Below are 17,804 nucleotides of genomic sequence, written 5' to 3' on the forward strand. Positions count from 1 at the left end.
AGGAATTAACATGATCGCATTACATACATGGCCACGCGTTTTGAACTCGCCACCCAAAAATGGTGGTGTTGTTACGCTTTTCCAACTCGAGACTCGTTCAAATTGTTATATCTCTGCTTAAACAAAAGGTATTGAAGTGTGTTTGGTGTCATGTTGTAGCTAAATGTGTGCCCTAACAGACCTCCAAAGGAGAATTGTTTATCAGCTAAGATAGTGGAGTTAGAGTTATTTGAGTTCAGAATGACCGAGGTGGGGGATGAGGCGGTGGCGGATGAGGCGGTGGCGGTATGTGTAAAGTCTATGGGAAATCAAGATTTTGTGTGTGCGCGTTGAATCAACTGATCATATCTTTGCATCCATATGGGCTACAGACATGGTTAAGAGCTCTTTTGAAAGATTATTTATTCTGCTAATTGTTTTTAATCATTTTGAACTCTTTATGATTGGTTTAGCCTATGAAATGCAAACTTTTATGTGCAAAACTACCTGTTTTCATATTAAACACTGTAGTAAGCAATGCGGATGTCTTCAAAATCTAAAAGTTGCCCTAAATTTATAATTACTTATCCTATCATAGTCAAAGTTAACATTTTCTGAGAGGAAATTTGATGAGGAATCTAAATATGGACTTACTTTTTTTGTATGGGTTAGGGGTAAAATGTTTCAGTTCAAAATATGTTGAATTGTAAAAAAATTTGAACATATTTTGGGACACCCTGTATTCCAAGATTACCAAACAGCTGTGATTTTTTTTTTCTTCCAAAGTCAGTAGGCTCCCCTAACATCTAACCAAATCCATGTTGTTTACTTTCAGTTTATAACTGCAAGTTAGTAATAAGCAATGCATTAAGTGACCCATTTTTATTTGGATTTTTTTATTCCACCCTGTATAACTTCAAGGTCACCCTGTACAATGAGTTGAAATATGTATATTTAAATTGCTTTTGCCTTCAGCTTTCCAAAAATGTATACTTTTGCTAGTTTAGGGTTGATAGTTGTGGAGATATTCTAATTTGAAACTTGATTGGTGTAAAAATTCATAATATTTGTGATGTAACGCTAAGGGTGGCGAGTTCAAAACACGTGGCCACATCATGTATACGGTACCTAGTCAACAGAAACCATAAAATTTATGTGACCGTCCCACGGCGAATGAGCCGTAAATTCCTCCCGGTCAATTTTGTTTTATTTCGTGTTTAAAAATAAACATCATAAACTTAAAATGGTATATCGTTTGACTTCAAACGATATCCAGAAGCGGGGTTATGGTTTGTTAAACTTTGCTCCTTCAACAAAATTATAGCTTTTTACGTTTTTACATAATGTGTCTCTTTTTCCACATTGCTGGCAATATATATCAAACAGTCATAATTGGCAGTCATTTCAAATCATCCCCAAGTCAACGAGGTTTAAGAAAGTTCTCTCATTGTTAATTGTTGGTTATGCATACCTGTACAAAATACAATGCCTGGTAATCCACCACTTGAACAGGATTTAGCAAAAGCAAACAAAGACCAGAGCTATTAAAAGTTCTATAGCCGGCCATCTAAGGTAGAAGCTTATTATCCACTTCAACAATAGGATTATTGATTAGTTTTTGACTATCAACCAGCTTAAGTTATCGATGAATACGACCTTCGTACACATTTTACACCGTAACACAGAATACAATTTAGGGAATTTAAGGCTCGTTTGTGCTGCCGGGTCATATATGAGTGGAGAAAAGTAAAGGTAAATAATTGTGTTATTTTTTATTTGAAACAGTTTTGAAGAAGAATGTTCTTTTTTATCTTTTTTATTTTATATTTTTATTGTACATATTTCTGTTATGAAAGCTTACCAAACATGAGTTGTAAATATTGTATTGGTTCATTTGGTTGATTTATATTTTGTAACAACTACATGTAGGCATGTTATCATTTGATGTTTGTACACTTATTGCACAAGTTAAATTTGTTTTCATGTTAAAATCATCAACTTCTTTTGCTCTGCTTTTCTGCTTCATAACTTTTCTTTGTTTATCTTTTGCATTATAATTTTGTTATATCTTTTGCATTATCTTTTGCATTATAATTTTCTAGCTTCATATAATTTTCTCCCTCTTTGAACTTTGACAAAACATCTCTCCCATCATGCCTTTATATGTAACGCTTTTTTCATTTGGCTAGTCTGCTGCTGGTTAACTGCTTTGCTAAACGGAGAAAACAAAATTCTAATAATGCCTGCATAGATAACAAGTGCTGAACGCCCTTACAATTCTGCTTTTAATACAGATATACTGTGAACAACTTGCGTAAAGTAGGAATCCGAAGCGCTTCATTACGACAGTCTTCAACTCAAGCCCCAAATATCTGCACTTACACAAATCAACGACTAAAAACATATCAAAGCTCACTCTAACCAAGCAAATACCCGATTCCATTGGCCAGCCGGCTCTCCGGCGACAAAACGTCAACACTGCTACCGTGTTCCGTCCGGTGCTGCGAAAACTTCTACTCTCCGCCACCGACCTTGGGGCTGACAGTGGGAGAACACAGCAAATATATAGAGAGCTCAATCTTTAACCCGCTGACCACATTGGTTATGCGTATGTGTGAGTGGTGTGGAAGAGATTAACCGCTTAAATAACCAATCACATAGAGACATTGAGGGCGCTTTGCCAGACCGCATATTGGCAGGGTACTTGCAGGACTTTATATGTAGGACAAGCAAGAGTCCAAGATTGAAGATGGCTGCATTGCATGTTCCGCCAGCAAGGCGATCTCACATAGGTTGGTATAGTGTGAACTAACATAGTTTAACCATTTTATTTTTTTTTCTTGTTTATTTATATTTTATTTAAAATCAACACACTGATGCATTCATTTATGTTTACCCAAGAAACATTTTTCTTGACACACTGCATGCAGGTTTTCTCCGGGATCTCCGGTTTCCTCCTGTATCGCAAAAATCGGTGAGACTCAGTACACCGGTCGATCTTACCGTTTCCGATGTTGATTAAGATACTTCTTGCATCGATCCCGAGATGCGGAAAAAACCAATAGTCATTTTGTCCCACATAAATGAATAAATAAAAAACCCCGATCCCCGGTGGACTCACCCAAAAGGTGACGTCACACCATATGATCGTCCCTTATCCTCCTGGGTCTCCGACTGACCCAGACGTGCCTATCGATTGTTCATAGCACTGTGTATCAATTTCTCGACCAAAGGCGAGATATACGGTTGTAGTTTCACACCTTAGGTAAAACCAAACCGGTATTGTTCGACTGAGGATAGTTTTGACGGCATTTTCTGGCGAAAAAGTGACAAAAAGCGATCCAAAACTTAGCTACATATCGTGCCTCCGTTTATATCACGGGACACACGAGCAATTCAAAATGGCCGCTCGTTGGCGCCATTCATTTTGTTTCCCACGTAAAACAACCATTGCAGCCTGTAAGTTACAATAGATGTTTGTACATACACATTGTATTTCATGTACGGTAGGTTATTGTTGCTATGTTAGGGTGATTACTCTATCGTTATGTCTTCATTACCGTCCAATAAAGACGAGTTAATCAGATATTCATACGGTGGGGATTGGTAGGGACCCGTCTGACATTTTAGTAATAAAGTTAGCCAGTCCTTACTTTACCACTAACGTTAGCGACCAGCCTCCGTGCTCAGGTTTGCTTACTGGGCTTGAGTCGGCGTGTTGGGGGGTAGTGCCCCCCTCCCTTTTCTCCTCGCTTCGCCTCGGCCCTGTCGGGCTTGCCCTTCCCTGGTGACGGAGCGGGACCCACACCCGCTCTGTTTCACCCACAGGGAGTGCTCACGATCTTCTAGATGTCTTTCTTTTGCTTAGGACTCTCCGAGTTCCAGCTTGACGATTTGGATAGGCTCCGTCATCATCGCCATAAGACGAAGAAGAAATCTACCAAGGGCACCGGTAAGGTCGATACGGAGGATACTGCTGTGACAGCCCCTATGGGTCATGGCAGGTCTGCCTAAGGGGGCTCCGGTCCCAGGACAAACAGGCGGTTCCTTCGGGGACTGCTAAGCGCGTCAAAGGCTCAGCAGCCAGCGAAAGCACTGACTATACGTCGGAGCAAAGTAGCAGGCAGCAGAGCGGTAACCACCAGCGAAAACCCTAGCGGGTTTTGCAGCAGGAGGATACCAGTCGATCACGGTAGATTCTGCTGTGACAGCCCCTATGGGTCATGGCAGGTCTGCTTAAGGGGCTCCGGTCCCCGGACAAGCAGGCGGTTCCTTCGGGGACTGCTAAGCGCGTCCAAAGGCTCAGCAGCCAGCGAAAGCACTGACTATACGTCGGAGCAAAGTAGCAGGCAGCAGAGCGGTAACCACCAGCGAAAACCCTAGCGGGTTTGTAGCAGGAGGATACCAGTCCTCTGCGAAAATCCTCACGGGTTTTTAGCAGGAGGACACCCGTCTGTTGCAGGCATATCTACAGGCTCAAACAGCCACAGTCGTAGCCAGCGACGGGCAGCATGCAGGGGTACCCCGGGCTTGCCTGGGTTGAACCCTAGCATGCATGGGTTCAGCAGAGACGATACCGCGGCTAACGCTGTGGGTGTAGTCTTAGCAGAACCAACTGGGGTTGTCACGCGGCAGCGTTCCATGGCGGGACCGCCGAGTGATACCCTGGGCCCTAGAATAGCTGCTGGCTGTCCACAGGGACTGGCTGGCGATTATTCAGGGGTTGGGCTCGCAGTCTCTCACGGGACAGCGACCCAGGTGCATTCGGTGGCAGCTACAAAGGCGAGCTACGGCTTGACTTCAGTGGTAGCCGCTATGCACCCGCCCATAGCTGCCGTGAGTGGTCCGCCACACACAGCGACCTTGGGCGAAGCTCTAGAGGGTACAGTAAGTAGCTTGAACAGCCTAGCTGATCAACAACCCACTTATGTCCTCGAGAGCCAGCGGAGCGTGGGGGATCCATTACCGTCAATGGGTCAATTACCCTCTCTTGATCGATCACTGTCAAATCAACAGGGCATAGCTCCATTGATTGGCGCTGCCTATTCAGGTGGCGAGGTGATTGATCGGGGTATCTGCGCTCAGCTACCCGTGGTACTAGGCAAGCTCCCTCTAGCCAAGGGACAGCGGTATAGCGGGTACCCATACACACGGCTTGATCCCCTTGCGGGGAACGCAGTGAGGCATGGGTACAGTGGTACACAGCCGGGAGCCCTCACGGGCACCTACGCTAGTACCGCGCCGGTACCACGCCAGCACACAGCTCGATCCCCCAAACAGGGAACGCGGTGTGGCGAGGGTACAGCGGTCCACAGTTGGAACCCTCACGGGTACCCACGCTGATACCGCACCGGTACCGCAGCACCGCTTTAGTCGCCACAGTCTCTGTGGCAACAAGGGGAGGCGGTGCTGGTACTGCAGTACCATGGGGTTACCCTGGTGGCGGATCCTTTCAGGGTCAGCTGCCGGCTGGGTATGCCCGTGGTACCCGCCGCAGGGTGTTTCTTCCACGGCCCAGCACCGTGGCAAGTGTCGCCTAGCGATGGCCACGCAGTACCAACATCAGCTGTTGACCAGGCCAGCCGGCATTGAGCTAACCCAGATCTTGATCAGGGTGCGCCCGTGCTGCTAAGCGCTAGGACGACGGCTGCGAGCATGCGGACCCAGTGGTGCCATGGCGGATACCTCAGGGTCTTGCGGAGTACTCCCTCTTCTGCTGGCAGGTAGTCGGCGAGCCACACAGTGGTTATGCCTTCTTACCCGCTTTCAGATGCCCGTCCTCAGTTACCGTCATCATCAGAACATGATCACGGATACTGTGGGCGAGGAAAGGAGTCGGAAGCTGAGTCCGGTAGTGACATCACTACAGTCTCCTTCCCCGCTGCCCCGCGAGGGGAGCAACAGCACTGATCTTCCTCCGGACACCCCCTAAGGGGGAGTCCATGGAGGAGGACCAGGGGATCCTTTCAGTAGGATGCTCAGCTGCTGCTTCCTCACAGGGAACGCCTGCACTCTCATTCCCGGCAAACCTCACGGGTAGATATCGTAGGGCTGTCCAGCTTAGTAGAGCTATGGACGCCGCGTGCTTGCACGCTTCCTCTGCGTGTAACGCGGGAGGACCACGGTACCTACCTGAGGGGATCCGAGAGGGACCCAGATGTCGTCAAGCGTATCACGCTCAGACAACATCTGAGCTCTTCCGCGAGGTGAGCCTATTAGCGGTGCTAACAGCTAGCCTCAACGAGAGCTCCATGGGCCTAGCCCATAGGGTGTCCACTCAGCGCCGGGGGGAGGGGCCTGCCACTCCAATCGCTCAACGCGATGGAAAGGCAGGGTCCCTTTTTCTCTTTGGATGCTTCTGCGCTACGGTGGAGGACCGTGCAAAGAAGCTACCAACGGGAGCACTCTGAAGAGGTCGGAAACTGCCCTTACCATGGGTAGGAGCTCCGACTTCAGCAGGCCGTGCACCACCAACAGTACCCGAGCCCACTACCTCTGCAGCACCCATTTAGGGGAGGCGCAAGGGTAGCACAGGAACAACTGGCAAGCCCCGAAGAAGAGCAAGCGCTCTTCCAAGGGAAGCTAGGCAGAGCATTCCTGGGGGCTCAGCGGTTTTTCCACAGGGGATCTCCCAGTGGGCGACCGCTTATGGCTTTCACCCAGAGGTGGGAAACCATCTCTTTGAGCGCCTGGGTATGGTCAGTGGTGAGTGGGGGTTACAGACTGGCAACCCAGTCTCCCCACATTCGCCTGCACATTTCAGAGGTCCACAGTAGTGCCGCCGTCAGACGGCCCCCAGCGTCGGGCACTACTGACAGGGATCACACAGCTTCTCACGGCGGGCGATTGTCCTGTCTACCCCCGTTCTACGGGTGATCTTGGAGCCATTGGCTCCAAGGAAGACAGCGACGGGAGCCCCATCCGGAACCGCAGGCTGTTGAACACGTTCTTCAGGCCCAAGAGGTTCAGAATGGGGACTCTCGCCTCGGTGCTAGCCTGCCCCATCAGGGGCATGGGAACAACATCGCTAGATCTCTCGGACGCCTATCTGCATATGCCAATCACCTCTCAAGATCGGAGGCATCTGCGCTTCTAGGTACAGGATCAAAATTACCAGTTTTGATACCGCCATCCGCCTGTCCATCTCTCCCAGGGTGTTTAACACTCTTGGTCAGAGCGGTGGCAGCGTATCTGAAGCACAGGGGTGTCAACATCAGTTGCTACCTGGACGTTTGGCTCATATCTGGACGCACTCCACTGAAGACTACGGGTCTCATGGGGTTGATAGTCCGTGGGTGCGGGACCCTGGATTTTTGATCAGCTCAAAAAGTCCAGCGTGGTCCCGACGCAGACACCACTATTTGTAGGGGCCCAGATCACCCTCACGGAGGGGTTCGCGGTGCTCTCACCCGAGCGGGCGACGAACATGGTGCGGTGTGCCTGACTCTTGGCCGAGTCTCGGGCAAAACCCGCTGTGGCATGGATGAAGGTGGTAGGCCTAATGGCCAGTATGGTAGACCTCGTACTGTACTGCCGCTTTCTACGTTAGGCTTACCCAACTACACCTTCTAGCCTGCTTGCAGGCCCAGTCGTCACCAATATCCCTCGCGGTTCCGTTGTCGGAGATCGCGCGAGAGGAACTCTGGTGGTGGACCCATCAGCCCAATTTGACCCAGGGTGTCAGGTTCCTGCACCCCGGTATGTCACGTGTAGTGACGACCATAGCGTCAAAAGCGGGGCTGGGGGTCCACATCCACGGAGACTCCGTCTCGGGCCTATGGGGGCCATAGAGACAGAGTTTCACATCAACCTCCCTCGCTTACGAGGAGGTGATCGTGGAATCACATACCGTTGTCCTGACGGATAACACAACCGTGGTAGCCTACCCCAACAGACAAGGGGACTCCGGGCCACCACGATTGAGCCTGCATGCACGACACCTGATAGGGTGGTGCAAGTTCAGGCAGATTACGATGAGAGCGATACACATCGCGGGCGTCACCAGCATCCTCGCGCACAATCTGTCACGAGGAAGGGTGTCGGGACCAGCAGAATGGTCCCTTGCTCGCAGGTCGCTCAGACGATCTTCAAGGGATGTACCACCCCTCGAAAGATCTGTTCGCATCTCATCGCAATCATCCACTGCCGGTGTACTGCTCAAGGGTCGCGGACCCCCAAGCATTCACCGTGGGCGCTCTGTCCATAGACTGGGGAGGATGACAGCTTATGCAGTCCCTCCGATCTCACTACTCATGAGGGTGGTGGCCAAGATCGGGTGGGAAGACTGCATTGTCATTCTGCTAGCGGCAAGGCCGCTGGCACTCCCCGAGTACCAGATCTACTCCGGATGCCCGGAGCGGAGGTACCCAGTCTATCACTAGAGCACCTGCAGTTAGCTGCATGGCCCTTACCAGGGAACACGCAGCGGAGGGATACTTTTCATCAGAAGCTGTTTTTCTCATCGCCGGGGCTAGACGGAAGTCTACCCTCCGTGCGTATAGCCAGAGTCTGGCTCCATACTACGCTTGGTGCAATGAGACAAATAGCTCTCCGCTAGAGCCTCTGTGCTGCTAGTTCCGGAGTTTCTGACAGAAAAGTTCCAAGCAAGACTTCAGCGGGCCACTGGGGCCAGCTATAAGTCAGCTGTCCTCTCCATTCACCGAGGTTTCGAGACGGGTCGACTATCATAGCCGATGGTTACCTTATTAGTCTACGCCTCGACGGTATGTTCAACGAGTGTCTACCAAAAAGGAAAGTGATCCTCTTAAGGGATCCCAACACAGTCTTAGATTACTTTAAGGGTCACCCTTTTGACCTTCCGTCAAAAGCGACGCTTAAATACGTAACTCTCAAGATGGCTTTCGGTTTGGCGTTGGCTTCGGACGGCGGTGCTGAGTTGCACACGGTCTCGAGGTTAGCTTCCGTGTTCACAAACACTGGAGCGACACTGTTTCGGCGCTCTGTTCTCGTGACTACTGAACGGGCGCGGTGCATACCGACATTCGTCCCTCTCCAATCCCCAGGGTTGGGCAAGGTTCGGCTGAAGCCAAAGATAGGCTGGGGTGTCCGATAAGGCGCTGCAGCACTATTTCTTCCAACACAAGCCTTGCGAGGACTCACGACCGCATTCATCACCCTTACAGAGCCTTTCGGTCCAGCCGCTGTCGCAATGGCTGGTCCAGGTGTTGGTGGGGTCCGGGGGATCGCGAAGGTTCCGCGTCCCACGACCCACTCGACACGAGCTATCTCATCATCTTGGGTATACCGTTCGGTTGTCCCTTGAGGAGATCTAGCAGGCGGTGTCCCGGAAGCCACCTTCGCCCTTCTCCACGATACTTCCGCTTACGTTAGTAATCAGAGACGGGCGGAGGTTTACCGGGACATTGTTCGGCGATCATAATACGGTGGTGTACGGGTACCAGGTTTTCAGACTATACAGAATACTCAGCATGGTAAGAACCAGTGTCGCTATTCTTAACCACCAAACTTATTAAGTAAGGAGGTTTATGTCTGTGATCGCGTGGTCTTTTTGTTTCCCGACCGTTGGGGAAAATATTTTCTGACCTCGCGAAAACCATCGTTACCGCTCCCGATCCCTGATCAGATGCTGACCAATCTTGTACCTCCATCCGTCGGTTACTTGCTAGATCGATCTTTCAGATGTTGATGCAAGAAGTATCTTAATCAACATCGGAAGCGGTAAGATCGACCGGTGTACTGAGTCTAGTCCCAAACAAAAATGTTTGGTAGACTCATAACCGTGCGATCTTACCTTTCCGATGTTGATTATCCCGACCCGCCACCCCTACAAGTTTGGTCCGAGTAGGGGATCCCAAGTCGGATAAGGGATTTATCATATGGTGTGACGTCACCTTTTGGGTGAGTCCACCGGGGATCGGGGTTTTGTTATTTATTCATTTATGTGGGACAAAATGACTATTGGTTTTTTCCGCATCTCGGGATCGATGCAAGAAGTATTTTAATCAACATCGGACAGGTAAGATCGCACCGGTTATGAGTCTACCAAACATTTTTGTTTGGGACTATTAGTTGTTTGGTTATCAAAAACTTCCTTCACCCAATGGAATTTGGGTAGCTGCACAGATAATTGGTGGATGTTACAATCTAAATGCGGATAGGTGTGCGCCATTCGGCAGCAACCTAGTTGATGCGATCTGATTGTGATGATTCACCATTGCAGCAAAATTACAGCGCTTTGAGTCCTCTAAGATCTGGAGAAAGGCGCTTTATAAATCCAAAATTTATTATTTATTATTATTATTATTTTGGCAGCCCTAATTAAAGGGCAGAAAATGAGCTGCCGGTACCGTTTGTTGAAACCAAACTTAACATGAAATACTACATATTTGCAGTTTGTGGATATCCGTGATATGGTAGATACCGTAGATAATTTCAATTGTGACTTTTCAAGTAACAGGACCAAACAATAAGACACATGCAGTGTGTGCAAGATCGTGTTAGTCATACTCATTATCAGTAGTTATACTAATTGCACTAATTCTAGATGTAGAACACCATTGCAGTTAACATCACACCTACATGTAACATGTATCAACATAATTAACCACATAAGCACCAACCCAGAATTCAAATTGTTTTTTATTTTTTTACATCCCATTTCTTCTCTCTCTCACTCTCACTTTTCTTTCTCATTTATGTACAGTGTACATTCACAAAAGTAGTATGCTGTGTTAAAAATGCAAATGTGTTGAAAAACAAAAATGTTGGTATTTTTTAAATCTTCACAAACTCTGAGACTTTTTTTGCCTTTTTTGCCTTATAATTAAATTCCAAGTTTTATATAGACGAATCAAATTTCACGCATTCCTACACCTCAATGGCAGCCAGAACTGGGTCCCCCCTTAGGTCTATCCCACCTAATGTGAAATGATCTGGCCTTGGCGGGGATATTAAACTGCATTCCATCACCCGTGTTACACATAGACAAAAGAATGATGAAAAGTTTAAAACACAATACAATTTTTAAGCGGATTTAATGCTGACTTTCTCTATACCTACTTTTTGCTACCCATTAATGTTATATGTCACAAGAGGCACCCAAATCTGCCCAAATTGGATGATATTAAGGGCACTTTAGCCCAAATGTGCCCAATTGGGTGCATTGGTCTTCACTTAGAACCCACCCGTCGATATACCAAAATCTCTAAAAAGTCACCAAAATCCCCAAAACTGGCACAACCCCATACACCTTCAATCAGGGAGAACCCACTCCCAGGTCTGCATCGCCATGTTTGATAATTTTCATCCACCATACAAAATACAATTCTATAAGGCATATCCTTTTTATCTGAGGAGCACCAGCGGGTGATCAATGATAATCAATTGATTTTAGTTGGCTGTTTATAATTCCAAGTTCATAGTCATGTGATATTGATCATTTCCGTCAATGCCACCAACCATTCACTGTTCATGCCCAGACATGCACATTGGATATCATCAGAATACACTATTCATAAGTACGCATCACAGTTTATTAAGCTGAACATGTTATTTGTGTTGAATATCACACGAAGAAGTGACAAACAATTAGTTGCCGTGTTAATTTTCAAGTTCTCTTTTCAGGGGTTGATTTTAAAGTCATCAAAATATGGTTCATTGCATGTTTGGAGGTTATTGACAAGTCTTTTATAGGCAGAACCATGAATGGAATATTGTATGGTCTTATTTTTTTCTGAATATTATTTTGATTTTCTGAGCATTTTCAGCTCCTTGTTTACATGTTTCTCTCCTTAAACAGTTTAAAAGCGACCAGTGCGGCCCTGATTTGGTAAAACGATTTAACTTGAAATTTGGACATTTTGAGATAAATCCATATCTTGGGTAATGTGAGGGCGCTCTTTCCATTGGTGATATCCTCAAATCACCACCGTGCTTCATTTTATGAGATGTGTTAAATAATTTATTTAAGTATTCAAACTTAAAGGCTCTTTTTCTCGATACATCGATTTTCAAGTTAGATCATTTTACCAAATCAGGGCCGAAATGGGCATAATTGGAGTGCAGGTTTAGGAGTGCAGGCTTCCATGAAAAATGTCCTGAATCACTCCCTGTTACGGCTGTTTTCGAAAAAAGCAATTTCCTGATTGTCGACAAGCATGGAACAATTATCGACCAAAAAATAGTCACTAAAATATTAGAGAAGCTTAAGGTATAAACATCGTCATTATTTTAAAATAACTGCATCAGTCTTCTATTTCATTCGTAAGTGGTGCAGATTATCTTTCCATTACAATCCCAATATTCTGATGATGTGTATGGTATTTCTGTGTAAATAAACGAAGCACAATGTGGTCTCTGAACTTAATATTTTGACTTTACTGAAGTACACTGTATTGCTTTGTCGACAACTTGATGACATCGGGTCTTGAGATTTGACAATGAAGGGGGACATTTTGCCTTATTAGGTGCATTCGGTTTTTAAGGAGTTTAATCAGTTTATGATTTCCACAACGGATGGTTCCGCAACGGTAAAACACCAAACGTTGTCGTCGTCGACTTAATAATTATGCATCATCATCTAAATTCTACAACACGCTCAATTGGTAAGGTGTTAGACTCCGGTGCAGTGTCTGTTTGTTCATGTGCATTGAGATAACTTGAAATTCCTCTGGGCAAGGGCTAACTGCTTGTTGGTCTTGGCTACCCCTACTCATCCTGGCTGTGACGGTTTATTGTGGTATGTATAGGGTGTACACTTCATAGCTGCAAAATCCCTGATTGCTGCTAAATGGTAATAATTATGGTGTGTACGCCATGGTGGCCAGCAAATTTCATGTAAAGTTCCTTGGTCTGGTTCAATTTGTATCTGCCTACTGCCTTACAAGCAGAGAGTGTAGCCAACCTCTTGTGTTTTTCCCTAAGGGTTTTGCCCTAAATACATGTAGTTCATTGTCAAGTCTCAAGAATGACCTTAGAACATCTTTAGTGTTGACAAACTGTCTGTCCAGACATACCTTGTGCTATAAACAGTCCTTGTGCTTCACATGTCCTTCGCTGATAGTGCATTGTACCATTGTGCTAAGACAGTGCTGTCCACATGCACATCAATTGATATGATACTATCAGTCAACAAGATTTTTAAAGGCATGAAATTTTCATACTGAATTGAATTCAAATGGTCTTCCCTTTCTTTTAAAAATATTTGCTAAATTCACAAGTACTAAAAAAATCTTAAAAGTGCTTTTTAAGTCACCCCTCCCACCAAAGATATTCAATGATATACCGGTATTAACAGAAATTCTGATTGCATTTTATAGTACTGTGTCTAACAACTCTCCTGGGGCAAACCTTTAAATCATTACCCGATTTCAAGTTGGTACTGCTAGTGGTACACTAGTCTGAAGAACTTTACAAATTGCATGTAGTGAGTGGGACCCCCCCTTTAGCCACATTCCCGAGGGCCTCCCCTTGGAAAATGTTCTTACCGGCAGTCCATATATACAGGGACTATTGGACCCAAGCACCTGTACCTGTACTTGGAAGTGTTGCGGACCCCGCTCCCCTTTCTTTAAGAGCCAAAATCCCCTTATTATGTACGGATTTGCGATACAAAAAAAAATAGAATTGTCTCAAAAAAATAATTTTGGTACATATTAGCACCAACAACTCACATGTAAAATATGAGCGTGCACAGCGCCCTCGTTCAGCTTAAAAAAATTCTTGAAATTTCAGCCTCTCTGAGCCTTACTTGCAAATGGTAAACTTTGGAGGTGCATAACATCGCATGCGCCATCATCATCCCAACCTGCATTTTGCATTTTTTTATTTTATTAAATGGTTACATTACAAAAACCAAGAAAAAAAAATGGGATCTTGATGGCGCACAAAATCAACAAATCCAATGATTTGATGAAAAGCGCCTCGTGCAAACTTCAAAGCATCATAACGGGCTGCGCCATCAAGATCCCAAGTCCGAACAAGTTTGAAATTAAAGACCTCCATGGCAAGTTTCATTTTTCAGCAAAATTTTTTTGGGATTTCGTTGGCGCACAGAGTTAACAGAGGTCAAAGGTCAAAATGTCCTATTTTCGCACATTTTTGCACGCCTGTATTATTGCGCGCCAACGTCACCTGACTCTCCGAATAGCATTTCATCAAAGAAGAGGTAATTCTCTGCAAGAACTGAAAAAATAAGCTTGGGATCTCTTGATCTTCATATTTTTCTGATTTTTTGAAAATGGACTTAGCCTCATTTTGGAGGTCAATTTGACCTCTTTTTCCCACTCGCTGCACAATGTGGGCTTTTTACTGCATCACAAAAAGATGCGCCAACAAGATCCCAATTTTATTTTTCATCGTCTAGCTTCTTTGGCGACCAGTTGATAAAAAACAAGCAACAGCTAATTGGGATCATGTGGGCGCACTAATATAAAAGAGGTCAAAGGTCACGCTTTGTGCCAAAGTGATGCATATTTGCCTATGTGCAGCACGAAAGTGGAACTTTGACCCATAATAAAATGTGCGCCAACAAGATCCCATCTTACTTTTTGGATGATTGGATAAAGGGGCTTATGTATAACTGATAACAAGTAAAAAAAAGTGGGATCATGTGGGCGCACTAATTCAATAGAGGTCAAAGTTCATACTTTGTGCCAATTGGCATTACTTTGCCTATGTGCAGCACAAAAGTAGAACTTTGACCCGCAATAAAAATGTGCGCCAACAAGATCCCATCTTACTTTTTGGATGATTGGATAAAGGGGCTTATGTATAACTGATAACAAGTAAAAAAAAATTGGGATCATGTGGGCGCACTAATTCAATAGAGGTCAAAGTTCATACTTCATACAAAATTAACCGATTTTTAGCCTAAAGTTGCCGAATTCGGCTACCTTTCACTCAAATTTTGCAAAATATGACTAAGTATTTTGACAAAAATTTTTTTTACTCTCACCAACTACCATGATGGAATCAGCATCATCTGAATTGCACTCACACAAGTTTCTATGAGACATGTCTGGTGATCCCCATTGAAAAAAAAATTCGGCACAAAGTATGAACTTTGACCTCTATTGAATTAGTGCGCCCACATGATCCCACTTTTTTTATTACTTGTTATCAGTTATACATAAGCCCCTTTATCCAATCATCCAAAAAGTAAGATGGGATCTTGTTGGCGCACATTTTTATTGCGGGTCAAAGTTCCACTTTTCGTCGGCTGTATTCCATAGTGGCGTATCGTGATTTTTAGTCATTTTTTGAAAATTGGCACATATGTTTTTAATGATGTTCTCTTTCATTTTTTCTAAGTCTCATCAGTCATAATTAGCTAATTAATTAGTAATTAATTAATTAAATGTGGCGTATAGTTACAAAGTGAGATTTTTTGTATTCCATAGTGGCGTATCGACCATACGCCACTTTTTATACACATTTTATAATTATGAAATATCGGCAAAAATGAAAAACATCAGTATGTCATAGTGGCGTGACGCGTGTCGGACCTATACGCCACTATGGAATACGGACGACAAAAGTAACGCCATAGGGATTACACGGCGATCGAGGTGGCGTCTGACGGTAAACGTAAGGTTAGGGTATTGCGTTTGGTGCGGTGTCCATAGTGACGTATAGTTTTATTGTCAGTTTGCCAGCAATAGTATGTATTTATTTCTTTTGAAAAATATATAACAATAAAAACTATTTAGTTTACTACAGAAATTTCACATCATTTACAAAATATAATATATGTCTGATTTACACAACTCGATTTTAAATTGGCATTTCTTCAAACCCGATTTTCTCGAAAAGTTGTTTATTCGCGGCGCCCCACTATACGCCACTATGGAATACGGACGACGTTTTGTGCTGCACATAGGCAAAATAATGCCAATTCGGCACAAAGTATGAACTTTGACCTCTATTGAATTAGTGCGCCCACATGATCCCACTTTTTTTTTACTTGTTATCAGTTATACATAAGCCCCTTTATCCAATCATCCAAAAAGTAAGATGGGATCTTGTTGGCGCACATCTTTATTACGGCTCCAAAGTTCCACTTTTGTGCTGCACATAGGCAAATATGCATCACTTTGGCACAAAGCTTGACCTTTGACCTCTTTTATATTAGTGCGCCCACATGATCCCAATTAGCTGTTGCTTGTGTTTTATCTACTGGTCGCCAAAGAAGCTAGACGATGACTAATAAAATTGGGATCTTGTTGGCGCATCTTTTGTGATGCAGTAAAAAGCCCACATTGTGCAGCGAGTGGGAAAAAGAGGTCAAATTGACCTCCAAAATGAGGCTAAGTCCATTTTCAAAAAATCAGAAAAATATGAAGATCAAGAGATCCCAAGCTAATTTTTTCAGTTCTTGCAGAGAATTACCTCTTCTTTGATGAAATGCTATTCTGAGAGACAGGTGACGTTGGCGCGCAATAATACAGGCGTGCAAATATGTGCGAAAATAGGAAATTTTGACCTTTGACCTCTGTTAACTCGGTGCGCCAACGAAATCCCAAAAATTTTTTGCTGAAAAATGAAACTTGCCATGGAGGTCTTTAATTTCAAACTTGTTCGGACTTGGGATCTTGATGGCGCAGCCCGTTATGATGCTTTGAAGTTTGCACGGGCGCTTTTCATCAAATCATTGGATTTGCTGATTTTGTGCGCCATCAAGATCCCAATTTTTTTCTTGGTTTTGTAATGTAACCATTTGGTACTTAAAAAAATGCAAAATGCAGGTTGGGATGATGATGGCGCATGCGATGTTATGCACCTCCAAAGTTTACCATTTGCAAGTAAGGCTCAGAGAGGCTGAAATTTCAAGAATTTTTTCAAGCTGAACGAGGGCGCTGTGCAAGCTCATATTTTACATATGAGTTGTTGGTGCTAATATGTACCAAAATTATTTTTTAGAGACAATTCTATTTTTTTTTGTATCACAACCCCCCTTATTCATGTACATAATAAGGGAGACTGGCTCTTAATGTAGTAGTGCAAAGCAAATTGGTAAACAAAAACAAGCATGGTGCCCCGAGGTACCAGAAGTGGTGTTTGCAGCTCTATCATAAAGCCGATATGTTGTTTTGTCCAGATGGAAAATAACATCACATGTAATTGCATGCATGTCTGACAGCACTTCTGAGTGGTGTTTGTGAAATCGGAAAAATCTGAATTATCAATTATTTGCATCAAGAGATAACTGGATCAATTCATATTTAAGGGGGGACCACAGGTCGTTTTTAGGTGGAATTTTGAATGGCCTTGTTTATAGACTATTAATAATAGAAGTATGGCTTGTTATATATCAATGTAACACACAAAGATTGAAGTTTCAGAAAATTATATTTTTTTGTGTGTGTCGATATGTATATGCAAATGAGGCAAGGTCAAAGGTCAAATATGTTCAAATGAGCCATAGGAAAAATGTGAATTTTGCCCCCAAAAAATAATGATTAAGGAGAACATTAAACTTACTATTAAACTTACTATTTACTATCCAGATATGTTATATAGGTATAGCTTTGCAACCTAATGGAGAGACATTTTGAAATTTTTGCTTTCTGTTGCCATGGCAACCGTTTGGTGAAAAAAAGATTTTTTTCATCTGGATTTGACTTTGAAGACCTATAAATCAAAAATTAAAGCAGATATCAACAAAAGCTCCCATTAAGTTGTATAGCATTACAAATAGTACATGTGTGCCGAATTTCATTGTCATAGACCTATGGGAAGTGGATAAGTTTTGGGGGGCAAAATTCTGACATCGCCGAATTACCATTTTGAGATATTAGCATTTTTAGTCTAGAAACACTAAATAATTTTTTTAATTCACATTGTAC

At 44.2% G+C, this 17,804-nt stretch overlaps 1 protein-coding gene across 3 annotated transcripts in view; it reads left to right on the top strand.

Annotated features, from left to right (window-relative positions):
• Nucleotides 1-17,804, top strand: part of LOC140170376 (glycogen synthase kinase-3 beta-like) — a 66,631-nt gene that overhangs the window by 10,514 nt on the left and 38,313 nt on the right. The window contains exon 2 of one of the 3 annotated variants that reach the window (XM_072193751.1): nt 2,274-2,771. The exons of the other annotated variants lie outside the window; for them this stretch is intronic. Coding sequence (XP_072049852.1) covers nt 2,729-2,771 — 43 coding nt within the window. The 5' untranslated portion in view covers nt 2,274-2,728. The remainder of the gene's footprint in view (nt 1-2,273; nt 2,772-17,804) is intronic. 3 annotated transcript variants of the gene reach the window in all.

This window comes from Amphiura filiformis, chromosome 14 (assembly GCF_039555335.1).
Source record: "Amphiura filiformis chromosome 14, Afil_fr2py, whole genome shotgun sequence".
Lineage (NCBI taxonomy): Eukaryota > Metazoa > Echinodermata > Ophiuroidea > Amphilepidida > Amphiuridae > Amphiura > Amphiura filiformis.